This window comes from Miscanthus floridulus, chromosome 7 (genome assembly GCF_019320115.1).
Source record: "Miscanthus floridulus cultivar M001 chromosome 7, ASM1932011v1, whole genome shotgun sequence".
NCBI lineage: Eukaryota > Viridiplantae > Streptophyta > Magnoliopsida > Poales > Poaceae > Miscanthus > Miscanthus floridulus.
In genome coordinates this window covers 108,575,269-108,597,118 of record NC_089586.1, presented here as the reverse complement: position 1 = coordinate 108,597,118, position 21,850 = coordinate 108,575,269, and the positions used below count along the sequence as shown (strand labels likewise).

Here is a 21,850-nt window from a genome sequence, read left to right as displayed (position 1 = left end):
GGCCCCAGGGCAGGGATTTCCAGCCTCGCTCGTTCCCTAGGGGGTCGGATTTGCTACCAGACAAAAGCAGTGGCCCTAGAGTGGGATCCCGAACCGCTTCAACCACTACGGCTGTGGAGGCGCATGTCCGGGAGCATGTCTCGATGCGCATTCTGATGCGACTGGCGGTCGCATTAGGCCATGCTTGGGAGACTCACGTCACCCACCGCATCAACAGGACAGCACTGTGTTGCCAACTCCTTATCTGACCACCGTCCAACGTCAGTCGACCGGCGTCAGTTGACTGACACTGTACCCAGCCCCCGTATGGTCTCTGTAAGGGGACCCTTTGACCATTCCGCCCGCTCGGATGGGATGGAAGACAAGATCGGCGCACGACGCCCGCACGTATGCTACAACGGCCAACAGGATCCAGGTGCGACACCGCTGCCACCACGATCTACAGGGTCAGCGGGACCCACGCAAAGAGGAGGACGGCACACCCCCAGAAGCCTTATTTCTCTTTCTTTTTTCCCTCTTCCCTTCTCTCGGTCTCTAGTATCCTATTCTCTCCCCTTGGTCTATAAAAGTGAAGGCAGGGCACCGTTTAGAGAGATCATCGATCAATAGATCGAGCATTAGAAGTATCGAGCAATCAAACCACAGAGACTTGGGAGCTCCTCCCTCTCTCGCCAGTTTATAACCCCCTACTACAATCTCAGTGCTGGTAACACGAGCGGTCTGAAACTGGACGTAGGGACATTCGGCCCGAACCAGTATAATCCTCGTGTCCTCTTAGCACACCATCCCGGTCAGATGCGCAATATACAAATTTACTAGTCGGCTGTTCGAAACACTGACACATCTCTAAACTTTAGCCCATAGATTTAAACACCCCCTAATTAATTTTACGGCAAATTATTGGTGAAAACAAACGATACATAATCTTGTGCTTATCATATTTTGAACATGTTAATAGATACTAATGGCAGTTATGTTATGTATGTGAATGGTGTTTTGGAGGAGTTAATTCATTAAGAATACTTATAATTTAGGATAAATTTTGGATGCTTCCCTGCCTTATATTTTAGGTCAGATGGAGTATAATTCTAGCTTTATGTTCAGTCCAATTTTCCAAGGTTATAGAAAAAGTACCAGTATTCATAACATAAAATAGATATGCCATAAAACAAATATTTCGTGATAAATCTAATAACACTTAAAATATTGATATTTTTATAAATTTGATCAAATGTAAAATGTTTGACTCGATGTTATGCTAAATTGCATTCTTTTCTGGAGAGGGTAATACAAACTACTAGTACGGGATGTTTCGCTGAATTCTCGTCCATAAAGAACGGAGTTCTAGCATAATATTAAGTTTTATTTACTAAAAGGGCGTACCCAGTGCAGAGAGCTCCCGCTCTGTGCGGGGTCTGGAGAAGGGTGTCAGTGGCAAGCCTTGCTCTCGCCTGTGCAATGCGAGGAGACCGCGACTCAAACCCGGGACCTTCCGGTCACAGGCGGTAAGACTCTACCGCTTGCACCAGGCCCGCCCTTCGAATATTTATAGTACCAAATAAATATCACTAGATTTGCCATGAAATATATTTTTATAGTATATTTATTTAGCATCATAAATGTTATTATTTTTACATAAATATTAGTTAAATGTTAGATATTTTCTTGACCCATGTAGTAGATTATAGATAGGTTCACATCCTGGCTCTGGGGCTACCTTCGTAAGCATACTCAGTTAATCTGTACTTCATCGCTAATTATTATACACGTAACTGGAAGTTGAAGTTTGTACAGCTTGTTCGCTTGCTCGTATCTGGCTTATAAGTCATGATTTATTAGTCAACGAACAATATTTTTTTCTCACACCAAATTAGCCAACAGCTAATCATGATTTATAAGACAAATCAACCCAAACAAAGAGGACGGCAGTTTGGACAACTGTACAACTGCATCAATCAGCTACGGTGGCATACGAGCACTTACACAACTAGAGTAGTGCGCTGTGCATCCTTTATTGCACGACTGTACGTGGATGTGCTTCAAGCCTCTTCATCAAGGAGACACAAAAAATGGCAAAAAGGTATGGATTACATCAACGCTCAAGCGTCTACCATTCTTGAAACTAGTGCAACAGATACCAGATCACGTCCTATCAAAAAAAAGGATCACGTGTTATCAAACAATTTTCTGGTGTGTATGTAAGCACACAACAAATCATTAATTTGACATCGTGCAGCCTTTTTATTTATTTAAGAAAAGAAAAAACTAAAGGGTTTAAGCTGTCAAATGAACAGAACAGTAGAGTAGGCAAACATTTATATGTCCGTTCCAGCAGCATTATCAAAATTCAGACAAATCCATGTCACTCCTGCACCTACTACTTGTTGCCCTGGCCCCAGTAATAAACTACCGCTTCAAAGCAGCAGCAGGCCAGCAGCTGACGCCCTGACCCTACACCGAGTCAAACCTATCGCCTCCTCCGATCGCCATTAACGAGTCAGTTTCTCTGCGCTACCACGCGGCCGAGATGCTGCTGGCAGCAAGCTCACCGCCCCTACAGTCTACAGCGAGCGAGCACGCACGGCAGCTACTAGAAGGCTAGCTAGCGCACACCAAACCAAACCCAACCCCTTTTCAAACTCTTTTAAAGCCCCACCAGCGGGCGCAGCAGGCACCGTCGTCACTACCAGGCTCGACGAGGGCAGAGCTAGAGGGCCTCACCGACGCGATCTCCGGCCTGTCGAGCAGGGGCGTGGCGCGGCCAGGGGCGAGCAGTGGCGGCGCCATGAGCTCGTCGTCGGAGAATGGCGCCGGCCCGGAGGCCAGCGGGAAGAAGAAGAAGGCGGAGGAGGAGGCGGCCAAGGTGCCGTTCCTGAAGCTGTTCTCGTTCGCGGACCGGTGGGACTGCGTGCTGATGGCGGTGGGCTCGCTGGGCGCGTGCGCGCACGGCGCCTCCGTCCCGGTCTTCTTCATCTTCTTCGGCAAGCTCATCAACATCATCGGCCTCGCCTACCTCTTCCCCACCACCGTCTCTGGCCGCGTCGCCAAGGTACGTACCACGTAACTGGATCGTCCAGACGGCGCCGGCACGCGCGCGCATCTAGCTCTCCGGCCGTTTTGGAGAGATCTCGGCGCGCGCTAGCTAGCTAGCTAGCTAGCGACGGCGCAGCGACATGGGCTGATTTGTTTCGCGTCGCGTGCACACAGTACTCGCTGGACTTCGTGTACCTCGGCATCGTCATACTCTTCTCGTCGTGGACCGGTGCGTGCGTGCAACAAGACACTACTGCTTCTACTATGCAATGCGGGCAGCGAGCAGCGTGCGTGCGTGCAGATATTAATAAGATGACCCTGCGCGTCGTGTTGCAGAGGTGGCGTGCTGGATGCACACGGGCGAGCGGCAGGCGGCGAAGATGCGGCTGGCCTACCTGCGCGCGATGCTGGACCAGGACATCGCCGTCTTCGACACGGAGGCGTCCACCGGCGAGGTCATCAACGCCATCACCAGCGACATCCTCGTCGTCCAGGACGCCATCTCCGAGAAGGTACGCCCACGTGACCTTACCTTACCTTGCTACTACTACCTGCGCGCGTTGCCATTCTCGCCGTGGCGCGCCTCGCTGCCGACCGCCGCGCTCAGCCGCTCAGGCGAGGCGGAAGGGGAAAAGGACGAGAGGAATTAACGCCGGGGCGCCACCGCGCCAGGCGGCTGCCGGTGCGCTGATCTGATCGGGGCCGGCGCGCAGTTACTAGGGGCTGGGGTTGGTGAGGGGCATTGAAGGCGTGCTCGGGATCGGCACAGCAGCAGTACGCCGCAGGATTCACAGTCCGCAAAGTACATCGCCGATTTAGTGGGTGTACGAATTCGAGTCCTCGATTATATCCTCGTTAAATGACTTGTCACGTACGTTGATATGGCAACGTAATTAATAAAGAAAAAGAGTAAAAATTATAGAAATAGTTTCTTTATGAAGAAATCAGGTCTACTCTTGACCCAATGTACCCAGAAACCATGAAATCGTCATTGGAGAGAAACCACCAGTTTTTAGGGAGCTCATGTCGCACTTCAATCGGAGGAAGAAGATAGAGTTGGGAGAGAAAAAGAGAAAATAATTATTACTCATAGAAACCATGGGTTGAAAAACAGTACTTTTTTGGTACGGTATCCTATATTATAGAAATTACTAGTTTTTTTCATTAGGACTGCCCTTAGGAGGTGTTATGGAGGCGGGTACTGTATGGATGTTCGGATATTAATAAAAAAATAAATTAATCCGTCTGTACTTTATGAGACAAATTTATTAAGCCTAATTAATCTATTATTAGTATGTGTTTACTGTAGTAATACATTGTCAAATCATGAACTAATTAGGCTTAAAAGATTCGTCTTGTAAATTAGTCGCAAGCTGTGTAATTAGTTTTGTAATTAGTCTATATTTAATAGTTTATATATGTGTTCAAACATTCGATGGGACAACGACTAAAGTTTAGGAGGAGAAACCAAACACCTCCTTATGCTTCGTTTGGTTCACAGCTCCTAAATCTAGGTAGCTAAACTGTCTCCTAAATTTTAATAAGACCATATTTGGTTTGGTGACTAAACCTGACATGTACATGTTGCCCTGTTCGCTTGAACTTATCAGCCGGCTTATCAGCTAGAATCTATAATATTTTTCTCTCATAATAAAACAGCTTCAGCCGGCTTATCCGCCGGCTTTAATACCAACCGAACAGGCCAAAACATCCCTCATTAATGCTAACTTGTGCCCCTGGCATTTGGCGCCAACGGTGCCGCGTTGCTGGCTCCCGCTAGCGTCGCTGCCTCTCGCGTGCGGTCTTGGCGCCAAATGCACGCCTGGCTTGCTGCTCTGCTAGATGCTTGGCTGCACTACTTGGCTGCACACTAGCGTCATTCCTTACAGCTTTGCTTGACTACTATGGTAGCTGTTTGCCGCAATGTATATTCTCACAAATAATGTTTAAATGGTTTAAAAAAACTTTATTATTACAAACCATAGCGCTGCTATGACCTTGCAAACAAACCATTCGCTATCCAATCACGAAATTGATTCATGTTTTCATCTTCGTCTCCAAAACGTGTGATGCCTCTAATTGTTTGAGTTGAAGTTCCTTCCTCTATTGGTATATAGTTTTTATTTTGATCACACAAGTCAAATAGGTCATCCATCATACCACTCTGTCTAATGAAATTCTATAGTGCCATGCATGTCATTATTATTTTGCTTTGCTTTGCCATGGGAAAACTAGACAAATCTAATAAAATTCTCTACTTTATCTTTAGGACTCCAAAAGACCTCTATAATATTTCTAAGTGAAGAATATGTGTAATTGAACAACGCTTTTTACCTCTAGGTGTAGGCCCTTCTCTTCATTCAGGGACATGGTATTTTGTACCTCTGTACGGTGCAAGAAAACACTGATCAATTTGGGTACCACTGAGTCAACAAGATAAAAATTATCTACACAACACAATACTTGTGTAAATAACATGACAAATATTATGACAAAGACAATGAAGAAATGTAAAAGTCCCATACATACCTACTAGGTGGGTGTGGAAACTTGTCACCAAATTTCTCAAGTGTATCATTGAACACTCTCATATCATGAACTGATTCCTGGCCATCTAGCTAGAACAAAAGTAAATCTTATATTAAAGTCGCATACGGTTAACACATTCTGCGTGGTGATTCCTTTTCTTCCTATGTACTGGACTACCTTCTCGGTTGGCACAGTGATAGGTACATATGTTCCATCTATAGTTCTAATGTATTTATCAAAGTACAGGAGCAAACCAAGGAGATTGTAACCTTCTATGAATAGTTGAAAATTGTAGATCCTTTGGCCTAATGATATCAACTGCTAGCTTCATCACACTAGACAATACCTTATCAAACTTGTTGCTACATGTCCCTAGCGACCTCTCAAATCTATTATCAGCTTGTCTCATGGACTGAGGGGCACCATACATCCACAAAAACATTGATAGAGCCTCTATAGAAGTCATTTTTGTAGTGGACTGCAGACCATATCTCTCAACGAACAAAGTGTGAAGGATATAAAAAACATCGTTGTGCATCCTAAACATGTTATAGCATTGTGTCATATATCCTAGGGTTCTCATAGTCTATTGATATCTAGTTTCAAGTGGGACTCTATAACCAGCCTTGTTCATGAACTTGTCACAGTGGTACATACCTAACAACAACACAGCAGTAGCAATCCTTCTCCTCTTCAGCTGACACCTAGCAGCATGCATCATCAAACTTGTTTCCTCATCATCAGTGCAGTCCCCTTCATCATCAACATCTGACCAATCATCATCAGTACTCCACTTATCATTTGAGTCTTTAGTAGGGATACCATCATCAGTAGTACTCCACCAATCATCATCAGATCCTACACCAACATCAGCCACTCCAACTGCAGCCCCCACACTAGCATCAGAAAGTCCAACATGATCCACTCCAGAAGCAAATCCCACTTCATATGCTCCCTGGTCATCATAAGAAATAGATGTTAAAAGAGCATTGAATGTTGACATGAACAAAAATACTTGGGCAGCAACACAACAACATTAGCAATAATGGCAGCAACACCCATTACATTGTTCAACAAACATTACAAGTTCCAAACATAAATCATGGTTCATTATGATTACATAGTTCATCATACATTTAAGGTCCCAAGGAAAATAAAATTAAGGCTGCCAAACTAGAGACTCCATCTGCCAAGTCTTCTGCCATTCTATCCTATCCTCAAGCATTGTGGGCAGCCCTCCTCAGCCATGCCATCCTTTGCTCATTTGTATCAAGGCCACTAAAGACCAACCTATTGTAGCTACTTCTAAACATCATGGTAGCCACATAGTACTCATTTGAAGCTTTGTTTTCCCCAGCCTCCATAGCTAAATTGAGGCACCTAGCAACATCATCAACTCTGGCTTGCTTTGCTTTTGTAGCTTCCCCTCTCTTGCTCTGTGCTATTCGCTCCAATGCATTGACTTCTTTCTCAGCAGCAATCTTTAATTAAGTGACCAGCCCCTGCATGATAACATTCACTGGAACTTTTTTGTTCTTGCTAGGACTTGAGGCTGTGTTAGTTATGTTGCTTGCCCTATTGAGTCTGTTTGTGTTACTTGGTGAACTGGTCTGTAAGCCACAGTCGTCTAGAGTAGCAGCACCATCTTCATCATCATGATCTATCCCTGTGTCTTAGTCATGGCATGACAGTTCAGGGATGGTGGCAGTTGAGCCATCAACAGCAGTGTTCTGGAAGAGCTCAACCATCTGAGGAAAGAATCTAGGCAACCCATACATAAATTTCCTACACTCTGGTTTCTTCTGAAAAATCACAAGAATCCACTATTAGCAAAAACCAATATGAAAGTAGAACAAGCAAACAAATTATTAGGCACAAAGATTACCTTGGTATGTCTATCCCACCAAGATAGTGGTGCATCTATCCCTCTGTTTTCTTGGCAGCCAACACATGTTTGTAGTTGTGCCAACTTGTAGATGTAAGGTCGAGATATCGACTAGAGGGGGTGAATAGTCATTACTAAAACTTAATCGCGCCGGCTAACCGAAACAAGTGTGAAATTAAAACTATCAGTATAGCCAAGACTACACCCCTCTATCTATGTTCTCTAGCACATCGCTAAAGATCCTAATTAAGCAACAAAGGTGCCGGGCTAGCTAAAGCTCACTTAACCAATTATAGGAGCAAGGTCACATAAACCTATGCCACTAGTACTTCAAGCAATGAGGGAGGTCCTACACATGCTAGTAAGCAAAAGAACAAAGCCAACTAAGCTCACTAGCATTGCTCAATAACAAGGCAACCAATGCTAAATTAGAGAGCGCAAATACTTAGCTACACAAACTAAGCAATGTGACTAACAAGGTTACACAAACCAAATTAGTCACGTAAGGGAGCTACTTCTATGCTACACAAGCAAGAAGGTAACTAGTGAGCTACACATGCTAACTAATTACAAGAGCAACTACACATGCACAATGTATATAAAAGTAATCTCAAGCTTGTGTAAATGGATTGCAAACCAACAGAAAGAATAAGGCTGACACGGTGATTTTCTCCCGAGGTTCACGTGCTTGTCAACATGCTATGTCTCCGTTGTGTCGACCGTTCACTTGGTGGTTCGGTGGCTAATTGGCATCACCTGCTAAGCCCACACGTTGAGCACCGTAAAAACCTATCCCAAAAGTGAGGGTAGCTCAATGACACGCTCAACTAGAGTTATTCTTCATGGTTCCTGCGGGACGAGCACAATGCCCCTCACAAAGCTCTTCTCCAGAGCATCGCACAAGCTTATTATGGGCTTCAACGGAGACCACCACCAAGCTGTCTAGGAGGTGGCAACCTCCAAGATTAACAAGCACCATCGGCTTGCAACTCGATCACCTAGTGTTACTCGATGCAACCTCATGATGCAATCGCACTAGAATCGCTCTCTCACATAATCGGATGATCACTATCAAGCATATGTAAGATGGAGGGCTCCTAAGCACTCACAAGCATGGACATAAAGTCCCCCGAGGTGCTCAGCACAAGCTATGGCCGAGACCCACTTCTATTTATAGCCCTATGGGCTAAACTAGCTGTTACCCCTTCACTGGGCAAAACTCGGGACGACCAAACACTCCAGTCGTATCGACCAGACGCAGGACCTCAGTGTCCGGTCAATAGATGCTCGCCACGTGTCGCTTCCGTTCAAACTTAGTCGCTCGATCTCAACGATCAAGTGATGACCGGACGTAGCTGCTCAAAGTGACCGGACGCAGGACCCCAGCGTATGATCATTTCCAGTAATGTTCCAGTCGCGACCGGACACGTCCGGTCGGTCACGATCGGACGCAGCATCAGTGTCTGATCCTTCTCCAACTTTTCTACGTCGCCTATGTCACCGTACGTCAGCTTGACCGGATGCACCCTGCTAGCGTCCGGTCAAAGACTGACGCCTGCACGCTCTATGCTGCCACTGACCGGGCACAGGACCCTAGCATCCGGCCACCATGTGACCAGCGTTCGGTCCATTTTGTGAAACCCTGTCTTTTTTGTATAGGGTGCCAGTGGAGTTTTGAACCCTTGCCTCTGTTCCTTCACCAAGTTGATCCACATCAACTCCAACTTCTTCTCCTTTGCAAATGTGCCAACACCACCAAATATACACCACCATGTGTATGTGTGTTAACTTTTCACAAACATTTCCCAAAGGATTAGCCACTCAACTTGTCACACCACTCGATCCTAGCGACGATGCAAAGTTAGATCACTCGAGTGATGCTAGATGATCGATATGCAAACAAGTTTGCTCCTCTTGATAGTATGGCCATGTATCATAAATTCGCTCATAAACTTCTCTACACACCTATGACCGGTGAAATGAAATGCCCTAGGTTATACCTTTGCCTTACGTATTTCTTTTCATCTCCAATGTCGATGCAACACATGCACCAACACGATCAACAATGATATGATCCACTTCATATCATCACGTGATCATATTGGTTCATCGATCTTGACTTCACTTGCTTTTCACCATTGCCTTCGTCCATCGGCGCCAAGTCGTACTTAAGCTTTACCGCCACGCGGTCCATCGCTCTAAAGCCTCCAACTTGCCCTCCACGCTTGCAACCCATCCATCAAGCCAAGTTATGTCTTGATCTTCTTCACCTTGATCACATGACTCAATGTCATGTCTCATTTGCAATGAGCTCCTTCATCATCATATGTGTGAGCTTTGCAACATCTTCAAGCCATTTTTACCTTCATGGCATATGTTGCTCACACACATGTATCTGTGGACTAATCACCTGTGTACCTCACAAAAACACAATTAGTCCACCTAGGTTGTCACTCAATTACCAAAACCACACAAGGACCTTTTAGTAGAAACTGTACATGGTCTTGAGCTGGCTGAATCTATTCTTCATACATCTAAAATCATGCTTTAGGCCAGTCTGTTGCTCATAGAAATCTCTCAAATTATCATAACCTCTCCTCATTGTCCCCTTACTTGAATTGCTCTTTCTTGTTTCATCAACAGCAAGACAAGAGAACACAAATGTATTTGCATCGGACCAATTTGCCTTGTCAAACTAGTAGAGAAGCATATCTGAGAACAAGAGACAAAAAAATGAAATAGACAGATATAGATCAAACAAATACACAGTACTACATGAAACATGTACACACTTCAATAACAGACAACTAAACAGTAGTAGTTCATACAAACTTGTAGATCAAACAAATACAACCTAACACACACCTGTAGATCAAACAGATTAGACAAATAAACACTTGTACATCAAACAAATAAAACCTAACACATCAGATCAATGAAAAGTATGAGAATCTAGTAAAAAATAGACATGCAGAACCATAAATAAGACATGCATAACATAAATAATAAACAGAGCAAAGTACAAAATCAGATCATAGAACAAGCTCACCTCGGGCGGGATGTCGTCGTCATCTTCTGGCTCCATTCCTTCAGTTGGAGGATACGAGCTGCCCGAAGCAACTGTGCCACACATCCTAGATGTCGGTGTGCGGGCACGGCTACTGTCGATTCCCACAGTGGAGCAGCGCGAGAAGCCGGGCGTTTCCCAGATCCGGTCGCTCCTACGATCGGCCGAGGAGGAACAAACCCTCTAGCACCGGATCTAGCGCCAATACGAAGAGGAAGAAGCCCTCTACCGTTAGGAGCAAAGTCACCTTGGAGGAGCCCCTGGTAAGAGCCCATGTAGGGGAAGCCGGCAGCGTCGGTGTTCAGATCCAGCCCCTCCATGCCACGTCGAGCGGAGGAGCCTGCACCATACGATGGCGCTTGGGAGAAGACGCCGAAGTCGCCGACGATGGGGGGGGGGGGATGACGGACCAGAGCCATTCAGATCCACCGGAGAAGAGGACTGTGAGTAATAGTCTGGATACTCGGACCCGTGGCCGTCCATGGCGGAAGCGGTGAGCGGAGGAGCTGCTACGCCGGCGGAGGGGTTGGGAGGAGCGACAGCGGCGTGGAGCGAAGTGGTGGCGGTGGCGGGGAAAGCAGAGGAGAGCAAGCGTGAGAGGGAGAGAGTGAGCGAGCTGAGAGAGTGAGCTGTGAGTGAGGGAGTACCAGTGCGCTCGGACAGGGTGCATTGATGAAGGGCAAGCCCTGTCTAGACGTGGTTTTAGGAGCTGCTAGTAAAGTTTGGGTGACAAGCTGACTAAACGTTGTTTAGTCTCTTTTAGTAAAGGTATTTGACAAAAAAGTTACTAAAAGGGATTAAAAGCTACTAAATTTAGGAGGTGTTAAGTGAATCAAACACCCCCTTATTAGGAAGTAGAATAGCTACATGCCGCTTCCCGATCTGTTTGAGATTCATTTCTTCGGGAACCGATTTAAAATCAACCAGTGGGTGTTCATGTTCACACCATATGTTTGGGTCTAGAGTTTAGAGGTGTCACATGAGGGTGTCGCATGGAGTGTTAGGATACTAATAAAAAAATAAATTATAGAATCCGTCAGTAATTCGCGAGACGAATTTATTAAGCTTAATTAATTTATCATTAGTACATGTTACTGTAGCACCACGATATCAAATCATAGACTAATTAGGTTTAAAAAATTTGTTTCACAAAACAGTCTCAATCTATACATTTAATTTTATAATTAGTCTATATTTAATACTCTATGTATATGTCCAAATATCCGATGGAATAGCTATTAAAGTTTGTTTGAATCAAACACGCCCAGTAGATAGTAGATGAAGAGAATTGCAGCCGTGGTACCTCAGCGTATGCTTATCGGTTCGTACGTGTTCGCCAGCTAAGACGTGGCAATCGGAGATAGGTGGATCCTTTAAAATCACTAGCATAGTGTTTTTGTACTACTTTTTTTTTACGACCGTACGTAAGCATTTTTTTTTGTTAAGAGGAAAAGAACACGTGAAAAGTTTGAAAAGAGAGTTACAACATGCTTAAGTATTTTTTTTAAAAGAACGACAAAATCTTTACCGCAGATTTTATTAGACGATAGAACATGCCTAAGTACTTATAAACGTGAAAAGAGGGTTCTAACGGCATCATCTAAAAACGTTTGAAAAAGTTAATTACATGAGTAGTGGAAGTGTTTTTTGCAATAGCTCATTTGCGCCAAAAACAACAAACGCTTCCATGACTCGTGGAAAATGTTTTTTTTTCAATATAGCATATGAGCATTAATGGCCTCGTCTCAAGATTGACATGAAGCACAATCAATGGCTTACCATGATGCACCGTCTGTCTAGATGGATCGAACGTACCTTGCCATGTTGTACACTGTTCCTGCGGTATGATCATGATCATGTACGTTCCAACTGTCTTCCACAACATGGGTTACATATCACTTTCCACACGATTCTTGGTCCATGAATTGAGTATCTCGCTGAGTGCTTTTGTTGTTCACATGGAAGTCACCTATGGCTTGTTTAGAATAAAACTGTTCATACCCAATGCATATAGATTGGAGTAGAAATTAAATTGAATTACTCTCTCCAATCAAAATAAATCAACTTCTAGAGTTGTTCTGAGTTAAATCAAATTATTTTAAGTTTGCCTAAATTTGTAGAAAAAAAGCTTCAATGTTTATGACATGAAATTAGTATAACTAGTTACATCATTAAATATATTTTGACAATCTACTTATTTGGTGCTATAAATGTTGTTGTTGATCACTATAAAGTTAGTCAAACTCAACATAATTTAATTTAGAGTTACTCTAGGAGTTTAATTACTTGGGACGGAGGGAGTATCATTTTATATCAAACTTTTGCTCCCAAATACTATACATATAAACTAGAGAGGATTATGCTCTATTCAATCAAAGATACTCCTAGTTGATAAGGAAAAATATAGATTTTTTGGGCTAAATGAAATATATTAACGTTGATGTGTGAGTCCTAGTTGATAAGGAAAAATATAGATTTTTTGGGCTAAATGAAATATATTAACGTTGATGTGTGAGTTTGACAAACAAACTGTAGGCATCTAACATAGTTGGTAAGGACATTATGTATTTTGTTTTCTCCTTAACAGAGAATATGGGTAATATAATCTTTTGCCGTCTTTTGAAAAAAATGTACTGGTGTTGAAAAGTGAGTTTAGCAAACAAACTGTTGCATCATAAAACAGTTGATAAGAAAAGCTATGAATTATTTGGTGAATTATTATTAGTGTTGATGAGCGACTTTGACAAATACAGATTATTTCTTCACAATGGACATAAATATTTCTTTACTTATTTCTTCACAAGGATAAATATGGATTATTTTTTGGTTGGGGGGAGTATATATATATATATATATATATATATATATATATATATATATATATATATATATATATATATATATATATATATATATATATATACTTTTAGAAAATGGATAGAAATATTTCTTTACTCAATAAAAATATCTAAAACATTGCCACATTTCTTTTTCTTTAAAAAAAGAACGGTTCAGCAATGGCAGCATAGCCGGCTGCCATTTCAGCTTCTAGAGCGTCTCAAATGCATGTCTCTCGGATCTCAGCAGTTGAGCATGAGCTGAAGGTCCCATGTTCGCTTGAACTTATCAACCCAGTTTATTAGTCATGATATAGTATTTTTTTTCTCATAACAAAATAACATCAGTTAACTCTGTAAAAATCATGAACAGCAAACTCAGCCTTTATTTTTTTTTTCCACTCGTGGAATCCGCCCCCACTACCACTGGGTATCCAGTGGGCCTGTTTTGGGCAGAACCCGAGCTGACACCGTCAGATCTTCATGGTACGACTTGCTCGATGTATGTGTTTGACTGAGCTACCGGTTCATGTGACTTTATTTTCATGTATGTATGCATATATATGCCGTAAATTAAGTATATTTTCATTTTGGGCATCGAAATAAACTTTTTTTCCTAAAATCATCGAAATACAGTTATGTTGTAACATGTGATTTGAACACATTGAAATAGTTAGAAGAATCGTCGACTGCGGAAAATTCATCATAGCTAGTTGGGCCGCAAAGATTGGAGAGTTGCACTCTATTTCTCCATCTTTTTGCGCCTCGGCCCATAGCTACCTCAAATCAGGCCCACATAACCTCCACCGTCCCACTAGCCCTTGCTGGTCGCGGATGGCGTGCCTGTTTGCCAGTGTTTATGTGCGTGTTCTGACAACCTGATGGCGATGGATGGTGTTTCCGTGGCTCGCTGCAGGTGGGCAACTTCATGCACTACATCAGCCGGTTCCTGGCCGGCTTCGCCATCGGCTTCTCGCAGGTGTGGCAGATCAGCCTGGTCACCCTCGCCATCGTCCCGCTCATCGCCATCGCCGGCGGCACCTACGCCTACGTCACCATCGGCCTCATGGCCCGCGTCCGCAAGTCCTACGTCAAGGCCGGCGAGATCGCCGAGGAGGTCGACCGCCGCCTCAAATTCTCTAGATGTGTGCTTGTAATCGATCGCGGACGCGCGTACGTACTGACGCTGCCGTAGGTTCGTGCGCCCGCCCGCAGGTGATCGGCAACGTGCGGACGGTGCAGGCGTTCGTCGGCGAGGAGAAGGCCGTGAGGTCGTACCGGGAGGCGCTGCTGAGGACGTACAAGTACGGCAAGAGGGGCGGCCTCGCCAAGGGCCTCGGCCTCGGCTCCATGCACTCGGTGCTTTTCCTCTCCTGGGCCCTGCTCATCTGGTTCACCAGCGTCGTCGTCCACAAGCGGATTTCCAACGGCGGCGAGTCCTTCACCACCATGCTCAACGTCGTCATTGCTGGCCTGTGAGTGCACAGATTTTAAGTCCATGCCCTTCGTGCCCGGTCTGCGTTGCCAAGCAATCAATTGGAAAAATTCTTATGCGCGTGGTGTGACTGGTAGGTCGCTCGGCCAGTCGGCGCCGAACATCTCGACGTTCCTGCGGGCGAGGACGGCGGCGTACCCCATCTTCCAGATGATCGAGAGGAGCACCGTGAACAAGGCGAGCTCCAAGGCCGGCCGCACGCTGCCGGCGGTTGACGGGCACATCCAGTTCCGCAACGTCCACTTCAGCTACCCGTCACGGCCGGACGTTGTCATCCTCGATAGGTTCAGCCTGGACTTCCCGGCCGGCAAGATCGTCGCTATCGTCGGCGGGAGCGGGTCCGGCAAGAGCACCGTCGTCTCGCTCATCGAGCGCTTCTATGAGCCGCTGTCCGGCTCCATTCTGCTTGATGGGCGCGACATCAAGGAGCTCGACGTCAAGTGGCTGCGCCGGCAGATCGGGCTGGTCAATCAGGAGCCGGCCCTGTTCGCGACGAGCATCCGGGAGAACATACTCTACGGCAAAGGCGACGCCACCATGGAGGAGATTAACCACGCGGCGAAGCTGTCAGAGGCTATCACATTCATCAACCATCTGCCTGATCGGTACGAAACGCAGGTCGGAGAGCGCGGGATACAGCTTTCCGGCGGCCAGAAGCAGCGCATCGCGATCTCGAGAGCGATACTGAAGAACCCGTCGATACTGCTCCTCGATGAGGCGACGAGCGCACTGGACGCCGAGTCCGAGAAGAGCGTGCAGGAGGCGCTGGACCGCGTCATGGTCGGCCGCACCACCGTGGTGATCGCGCACCGCTTGTCCACTATCCGGAACGCCGACACAATTGCAGTCGTCGACGGAGGCAGGATCGTCGAGACAGGCACGCACGAGCAGCTCATGGCGAACCCGTGCAGTGCCTACTCCTCGCTGATCCAACTCCAAGAGGCCGCCCAGCTTCAGCACAAGCCTTCTTTGTCTGACAGCGCAAGCATTACCAGGCCACTAAGGTATCTTTATTCTCTACTGTGCATCGTAAAAGAAGGCCAAAATGTGTCATTATGATCTGATAAACTCAATTCGTTCGCTTGCAGTTTCAAGTATTCAAGGGAGTTGTCCGGGAGGACGAGCATGGGCGCCAGCTTCCGCTCCGACAAGGACTCAATCAGCAGGTACGGCGCCGGCGAGGTGCATGACGAAGTGCGCAAGGGGAAGCCCGTGTCCATGAAGAAGCTCTACTCCATGGTGCGCCCGGATTGGTTCTTCGGCGTGTCGGGCACCATCAGCGCGTTCGTGGCTGGCTCCCAGATGCCGCTCTTCGCGCTTGGCGTCACGCAGGCGCTGGTGTCCTACTACATGGGGTGGGAGACCACGAAGCTGGAGGTGCGCAAGATTGCCGTGCTCTTCTGCTGCGGCGCCGTGCTGACAGTCGTGTTCCACGTGATTGAGCACCTCAGCTTTGGCATCATGGGCGAGCGGCTCACCCTGCGGGTACGGGAGAAGATGTTCTCAGCCATACTGCGGAACGAGATCGGCTGGTTCGATGACACCAGCAACACGAGCGCCATGCTGTCATCGCGGCTCGAGGCTGATGCAACGCTTGTGCGCACCATCGTCGTCGACCGCTCCACCATCTTGCTCCAGAACATCGGTATGATCGTGACATCGCTCATCATTGCATTCATACTCAACTGGAGGATCACGCTGGTCGTCCTCGCCACCTATCCCCTCATGGTCAGCGGCCACATCAGCGAGGTGCATACTAAACACAAGGTCTTCGCGTGCCTAATCGTCGTATCAGTGTCCAATCAACTAAGAATCCTGTATGATCTATGGAACAGAAAATGTTCATGAAAGGCTATGGCGGCAACCTCAGCAAGTCCTATCTGAAGGCCAACATGCTCGCCGCGGAGGCAGTGAGCAACATCCGGACGGTGGCTGCCTTCTGCTCGGAGGAGAAGGTGATAAAACTCTACGCGGACGAGCTGAAGGAGCCTTCTAAGAGGTCCTTCCGGCGAGGCCAGGGCGCCGGACTCTTTTACGGAGTCTCCCAGTTCTTCCTCTTCTCCTCTTACGCACTGGCGTTATGGTAAAGCGTTGTTATATATTGGATGGAACACAATGGATTTAGTTTTTGTACTGCATCCAGACGTAAAATGTTCCAAAATTCAGGTATGGTTCAGTGCTGATGAGCAAGGAATTGGCCAGCTTCAAGTCCGTGATGAAGTCCTTCATGGTGCTCATAGTGACGGCACTGGCCATGGGGGAGACACTAGCAATGGCACCTGATATCATCAAAGGGAACCAGATGGCGTCCTCGGTGTTCGAGATCCTGGACCGTAAGACGGACGTCCGGATCGACACAGGTGAGGACATCAAGAGGGTCGAGGGGCTGATCGAGCTGCGCGGCGTCGAGTTCCGATACCCAGCTAGGCCCGACGTGACCGTGTTCAAGGGCCTTGACCTGCTGATGAAGGCCGGCAAGAGCATGGCACTTGTCGGAATGAGCGGCTCCGGCAAGAGCACCGTGCTGTCGCTCATCCTCCGGTTCTACGACCCGATCGCCTGGAAGAGTCTTGATCGATGGTACGTCTTGTTCAACGATAATTTATAGCTCCATTTTTTCCCCGACAAAATCTTCTGCCAAGCCTAAGTGCGTTGATGCAATCTGCAGGGAAGGACGTCAAGAAGCTTAAGCTGAAGTCTCTGAGGAAACACATCGGCCTGGTCCAGCAAGAGCCAGCGCTCTTCGCGACGACGATCTACGACAACATCCTGTACGGCAAGGACGGGGCCACGGAGGCCGAGGTCGTCGAGGCGGCGAAGCTGGCGAACGCGCACTCGTTCATCAGCTCGCTGCCGGAGGGGTACAAGACCAAGGTCGGGGAGCGCGGCGTGCAGCTGTCGGGCGGGCAGAAGCAGCGCATCGCGATCGCGCGAGCCATCGTGAAGGACCCGGCTATCCTGCTACTGGACGAGGCGACGAGCGCGCTGGACGTGGAGTCGGAGCGCGTCGTGCAGCAGGCGCTGGACCGGGTGATGAAGAACCGGACCACCGTGATGGTGGCGCACCGGCTGTCGACGATCAAGAACGCCGACGTCATCTCGGTGCTGCAGGACGGCAAGGTTATCGAGCAGGGGGCGCACCAGCACCTGATCGAGAACAAGAACGGCGCCTACCACAAGCTCGTCAACTTGCAACAGCAGCAACAAATGCAGACGCAGCAGAGCTCATGAGACATTTCGAATAAAATCGTGCGTTTGTATCTTCCTGTGGCATTGTCTTTCTTGGGCTTTTGTAAAAGATCTGCGCTGGTAATCTTTTCAATGAAAGGGGGTGTTCAGAATTACAGGATAAAGCGTTACTGGATTGTTATTCCTTTGTACTAGATTATTACTTCTACAACTGAATCTTAGGAGTGTGATACATCTGTATCTCTGACTCCGTGATTAAAAGAACTGTACATACTCTTGCAATGTTATTCTGCTGCATGGATCTCAATGTTTAGTGCCTACTTTTCTTTCTATTCTTTTTTTAGAGTTCAAGGGCATAATGCCCCGACCTTTCAAATATTATCAAAAGACCAAACCGTTTATAGCACAGTTTGCCCAAAGGGCGTCCAGACCCGACTGGCAGGCGGTGAACATCCGATCAGCAACTACCAAGCAAAACAAAACTAGCAGAGTTAAACTCCAGAAGCAGCCACTAAAAAACAGCACTACGAACCACCCCTATTACATCACAGGAAAGCTTCATATAAAAAACCCTTCATCAGGTAAAGCTCGGAGAAACCAGCAGCCTTGCACTTCCCAGGCAACTGAGCACCATCATCTTGGGCTGCAGTGGTCATGCTTCTGAAGAACTTTGCATTGCGCTTCTGGAGATATCGGGAAGCCAAGTGACCATCCTTGCCGCAGTCTTCAGGTTCTTCAAGAATCCATCCCGCAGCTCCCTTTTATTTACCGGGCACAGAACTGTCCAGTTCTACAGCAGGCCCAAGATTTTGTCGAACAACACCTCCATACTCTTCCATCCAGACCTCTGAAAACAAAGCTCATTCCTGAGTTTCCAAATCGACCACAACACAGCAGAGGTTATCATATTAATAACACTATTCTTTTTGTCACTCAACCAAAGCTTTCCTATACTGACTATGTCACCACCTACTTGTATTCCTAAGATATCAGAGACAACTGTCCAACATCTTCCAGTAACAACACAATCAAAAAACAAATGATGTCAGCCTTCATTCTCAACACAGAAAAGACAAGTTGCATCCTCTATTTTTCTACGCTTAGCTAAATTATCCCTAATTAAAGTTCTGTTATTAATCAAAAGCCATAAAAACATATGGACTCTTGGAGGAACTTTAATCCCCCAAACAGCCGATACATGCACTTGCTTAATACCTCTAAAATTAATGACTTTGTAAAGCGATTGAGAAGAGTAAGTTCCTTTAGAAGTAAACTTCCAGATCATCTCATCTTCCTCATCCGAAAGATGTACTATTGAAACTAATTCAACTACTTCTAACAATAACTGATAAAGGTCTTCACTTACTGTTCTTCTAAAGGTGCATTTCAAAGTTGATCCATCCCACAACTCTGCAACTGTCTTACCATGCTCATTAATGATCCGGTAAATAGGCCAAAACTGTATGGCCAAACTGGACGAACCTAACCAAGTGTCCTCCCAAAACCTAACTTTCCTCCTATTTCCAACTTTCCACAAATAACCCATCTTAGCAGCCTGTGCTGCCCACATAAAACCCTTAAAAAACTAAAAGCATTAGAAGCTCTAGTGAGCAGAACATGAGGATTCAAAGTATCATACTTGAAATCTATTAACTCTTTCCAGAGTTTATCTCTATCCGAATTATATCTTTTAAGCCACGAAACCAAAAGGCACAAGTTTAGATCTCTCAGATTAGGGACCCCAAGACCACCAAATTCCTTATGTATAGAAACTAACTCCCGGTTGGCTAAGTGACATCTATGTTTATTCTCAGAACCATCCCAAAGAAAATTACCCATGTGGGTGTTTAACATTTTAATGGTCCATTTAGGGAATTTGATAAATGACAGGAGATAAATAGGTATACTAGAAAGACAGGATTTGATTAAAACTACCCTAGCAGCAAGAGACATAAGCCTTCCTCTCCATCCTGCAATTTTGTTCATGATTTTATCCACTAAAGGTTGTATATCATCCCTGGTCAGAACATCAAAATATAGCGGAATACCTAAGTACTTAATAGGGAAATTGCCAACAAGGCAGGAGAGAATATGGGCTAATCTATGTACTTCATCATCCTCCAAGTTGAATGGGATCATTTCACTTTTGTGGAAATTGATTCTCATATCCGAAATTTGTTCATACCACATAAGAATACATTTAAGATTTTCCAACATCGATTCCTCAGCTTTAGAAAATAACATGGTGTCATCTGCATACTGCAGAGCCATAATACCCCCTTGCCTAAAGTCTTCTAGGAGCCCTATCACAATTCCTCTATCTACAGCTTTTTTTCAACATTCTAGACAAACCATCTCCAACTAAGTTGAAAAGAAAAGGGATAAAGGATCTCCCTGTCTTAAGCCCTTGCCAGGCTTAAAATAGGAACTTTCTTCCCCATTTACCATAATACCTAAAGATCCTCCCACAACAATGTGTCTAATCCAGTTTATCCAAACTAGATCAAAGCCTCAGGCTTCTAACATATCAAAGAGAAAACTCCAAGACACTCTATCATATGCTTTTTCATAATCTAGTTTAAGAATAACCCCAGGTTCACCACTCTGATGCACACTATGAACCAACTCATGAGCTACTACTACGCTTTCTAAAATATATCTTCCTTTTATAAACGCAGATTGAGTTGGAGCAACTATCCTTTGAACCACAGAGGTCAACCTAAGAGTTAGCAATTTAGAAAAAATTTTGAAGCTGTAATTTAACAAACTGATAGGTCTGAATTGCTTCATGTTTGTTGCCTCCCCTACCTTTGGAATTAGTGTAACCAAGGCAAAATTGAGTCTCTTAAGGTCTAAGTCACCCCTATGAAAATCATTAAAAAGATGCACCACATCATTTTTAATGAGATTCCAAAACTTTTGGTAGAAGAGGAAGGATAAGCCATCCGGCCTAGGGGCACCTTCTGCATAGCAGCTAAAAATGGCGTTATTGATCTCTGACTCAGAAAAAGGTGCTATGAGTAACTCATTTTCATTCCTAGAGACCTTATCCTCCTCTTCCCAAAAATTTTGTCCCAACTTAAAGATAGGCTCTGGGTCCTTAGCAAACAGATTTTTGTAAAAATCTACTGCCACTCTCATCATCCCTTTCTAGTCATAAACCAGACTAGTAGGACTTTCAAGGCATTTTATTTTCTTTTTTCTACTCCGTTGGTTAGCAACCGCCTGAAAATATGTCGTATTCTTATCACCCTCGAGAATGTTTCTATCCCTAGAATGTTGTCTAACCCTAATCTCTTCTAATGCCCAAATCTGTTCTAACTTATCTTCAATTTGAGCTAACTCCTGCCTCTCAACACTAGACAACTCCCTCATTTTAGCTAAACTTTCTAGTCTAGTGAACTCCTTAGACAACTCCACTTTGGCTTTATTCTAGGCAGCTACCTCGTTTGCTGCCCACCCCCTAATCATCCTTCTTAAGGTCCTCACTCTAAATTGCCATCTGTCCATACAACTAGACAGTGGGCAAGGAGTTTCCCAAGCTTTCTCCACTATACTACAAAAGGACTCTTTTTCTAGCCACCATTTCTCAAAACGAAACCTCTTTTTTGCCAAAACCGGTATTCATCCTATAATCTAAAACTAGAGGATTATGATCACTTAGAAATCTATCTAGAGCTTTGACACTGGACAAAGGAAAAGCAGCATCCCACAAACCAGAGACAAAGATCCTATCAATCTTAGCTAAAATAGGGTGCTCTTGATTATTAGTCCAGGTAAATTTTTTATTACTAGGATTCAGCTTAATCATAGCC

General features: G+C 45.4%; 1 protein-coding gene across 1 annotated transcript; it reads left to right on the top strand.

The window, feature by feature from the left end:
- The first annotated feature begins 2,521 nt into the window (after positions 1-2,521).
- On the top strand, positions 2,522-18,342 carry LOC136467506 (ABC transporter B family member 2-like). The gene is given in 11 exon segments (XM_066466232.1): positions 2,522-3,049; positions 3,208-3,262; positions 3,370-3,545; positions 14,268-14,468; positions 14,567-14,826; positions 14,924-15,850; positions 15,935-16,595; positions 16,682-16,929; positions 17,013-17,400; positions 17,402-17,426; positions 17,515-18,342. Coding segments are annotated over 11 exon segments (3,768 nt in total). The 5' UTR covers positions 2,522-2,785; the 3' UTR covers positions 18,078-18,342.
- The last annotated feature ends 3,508 nt before the right edge of the window (positions 18,343-21,850 follow it).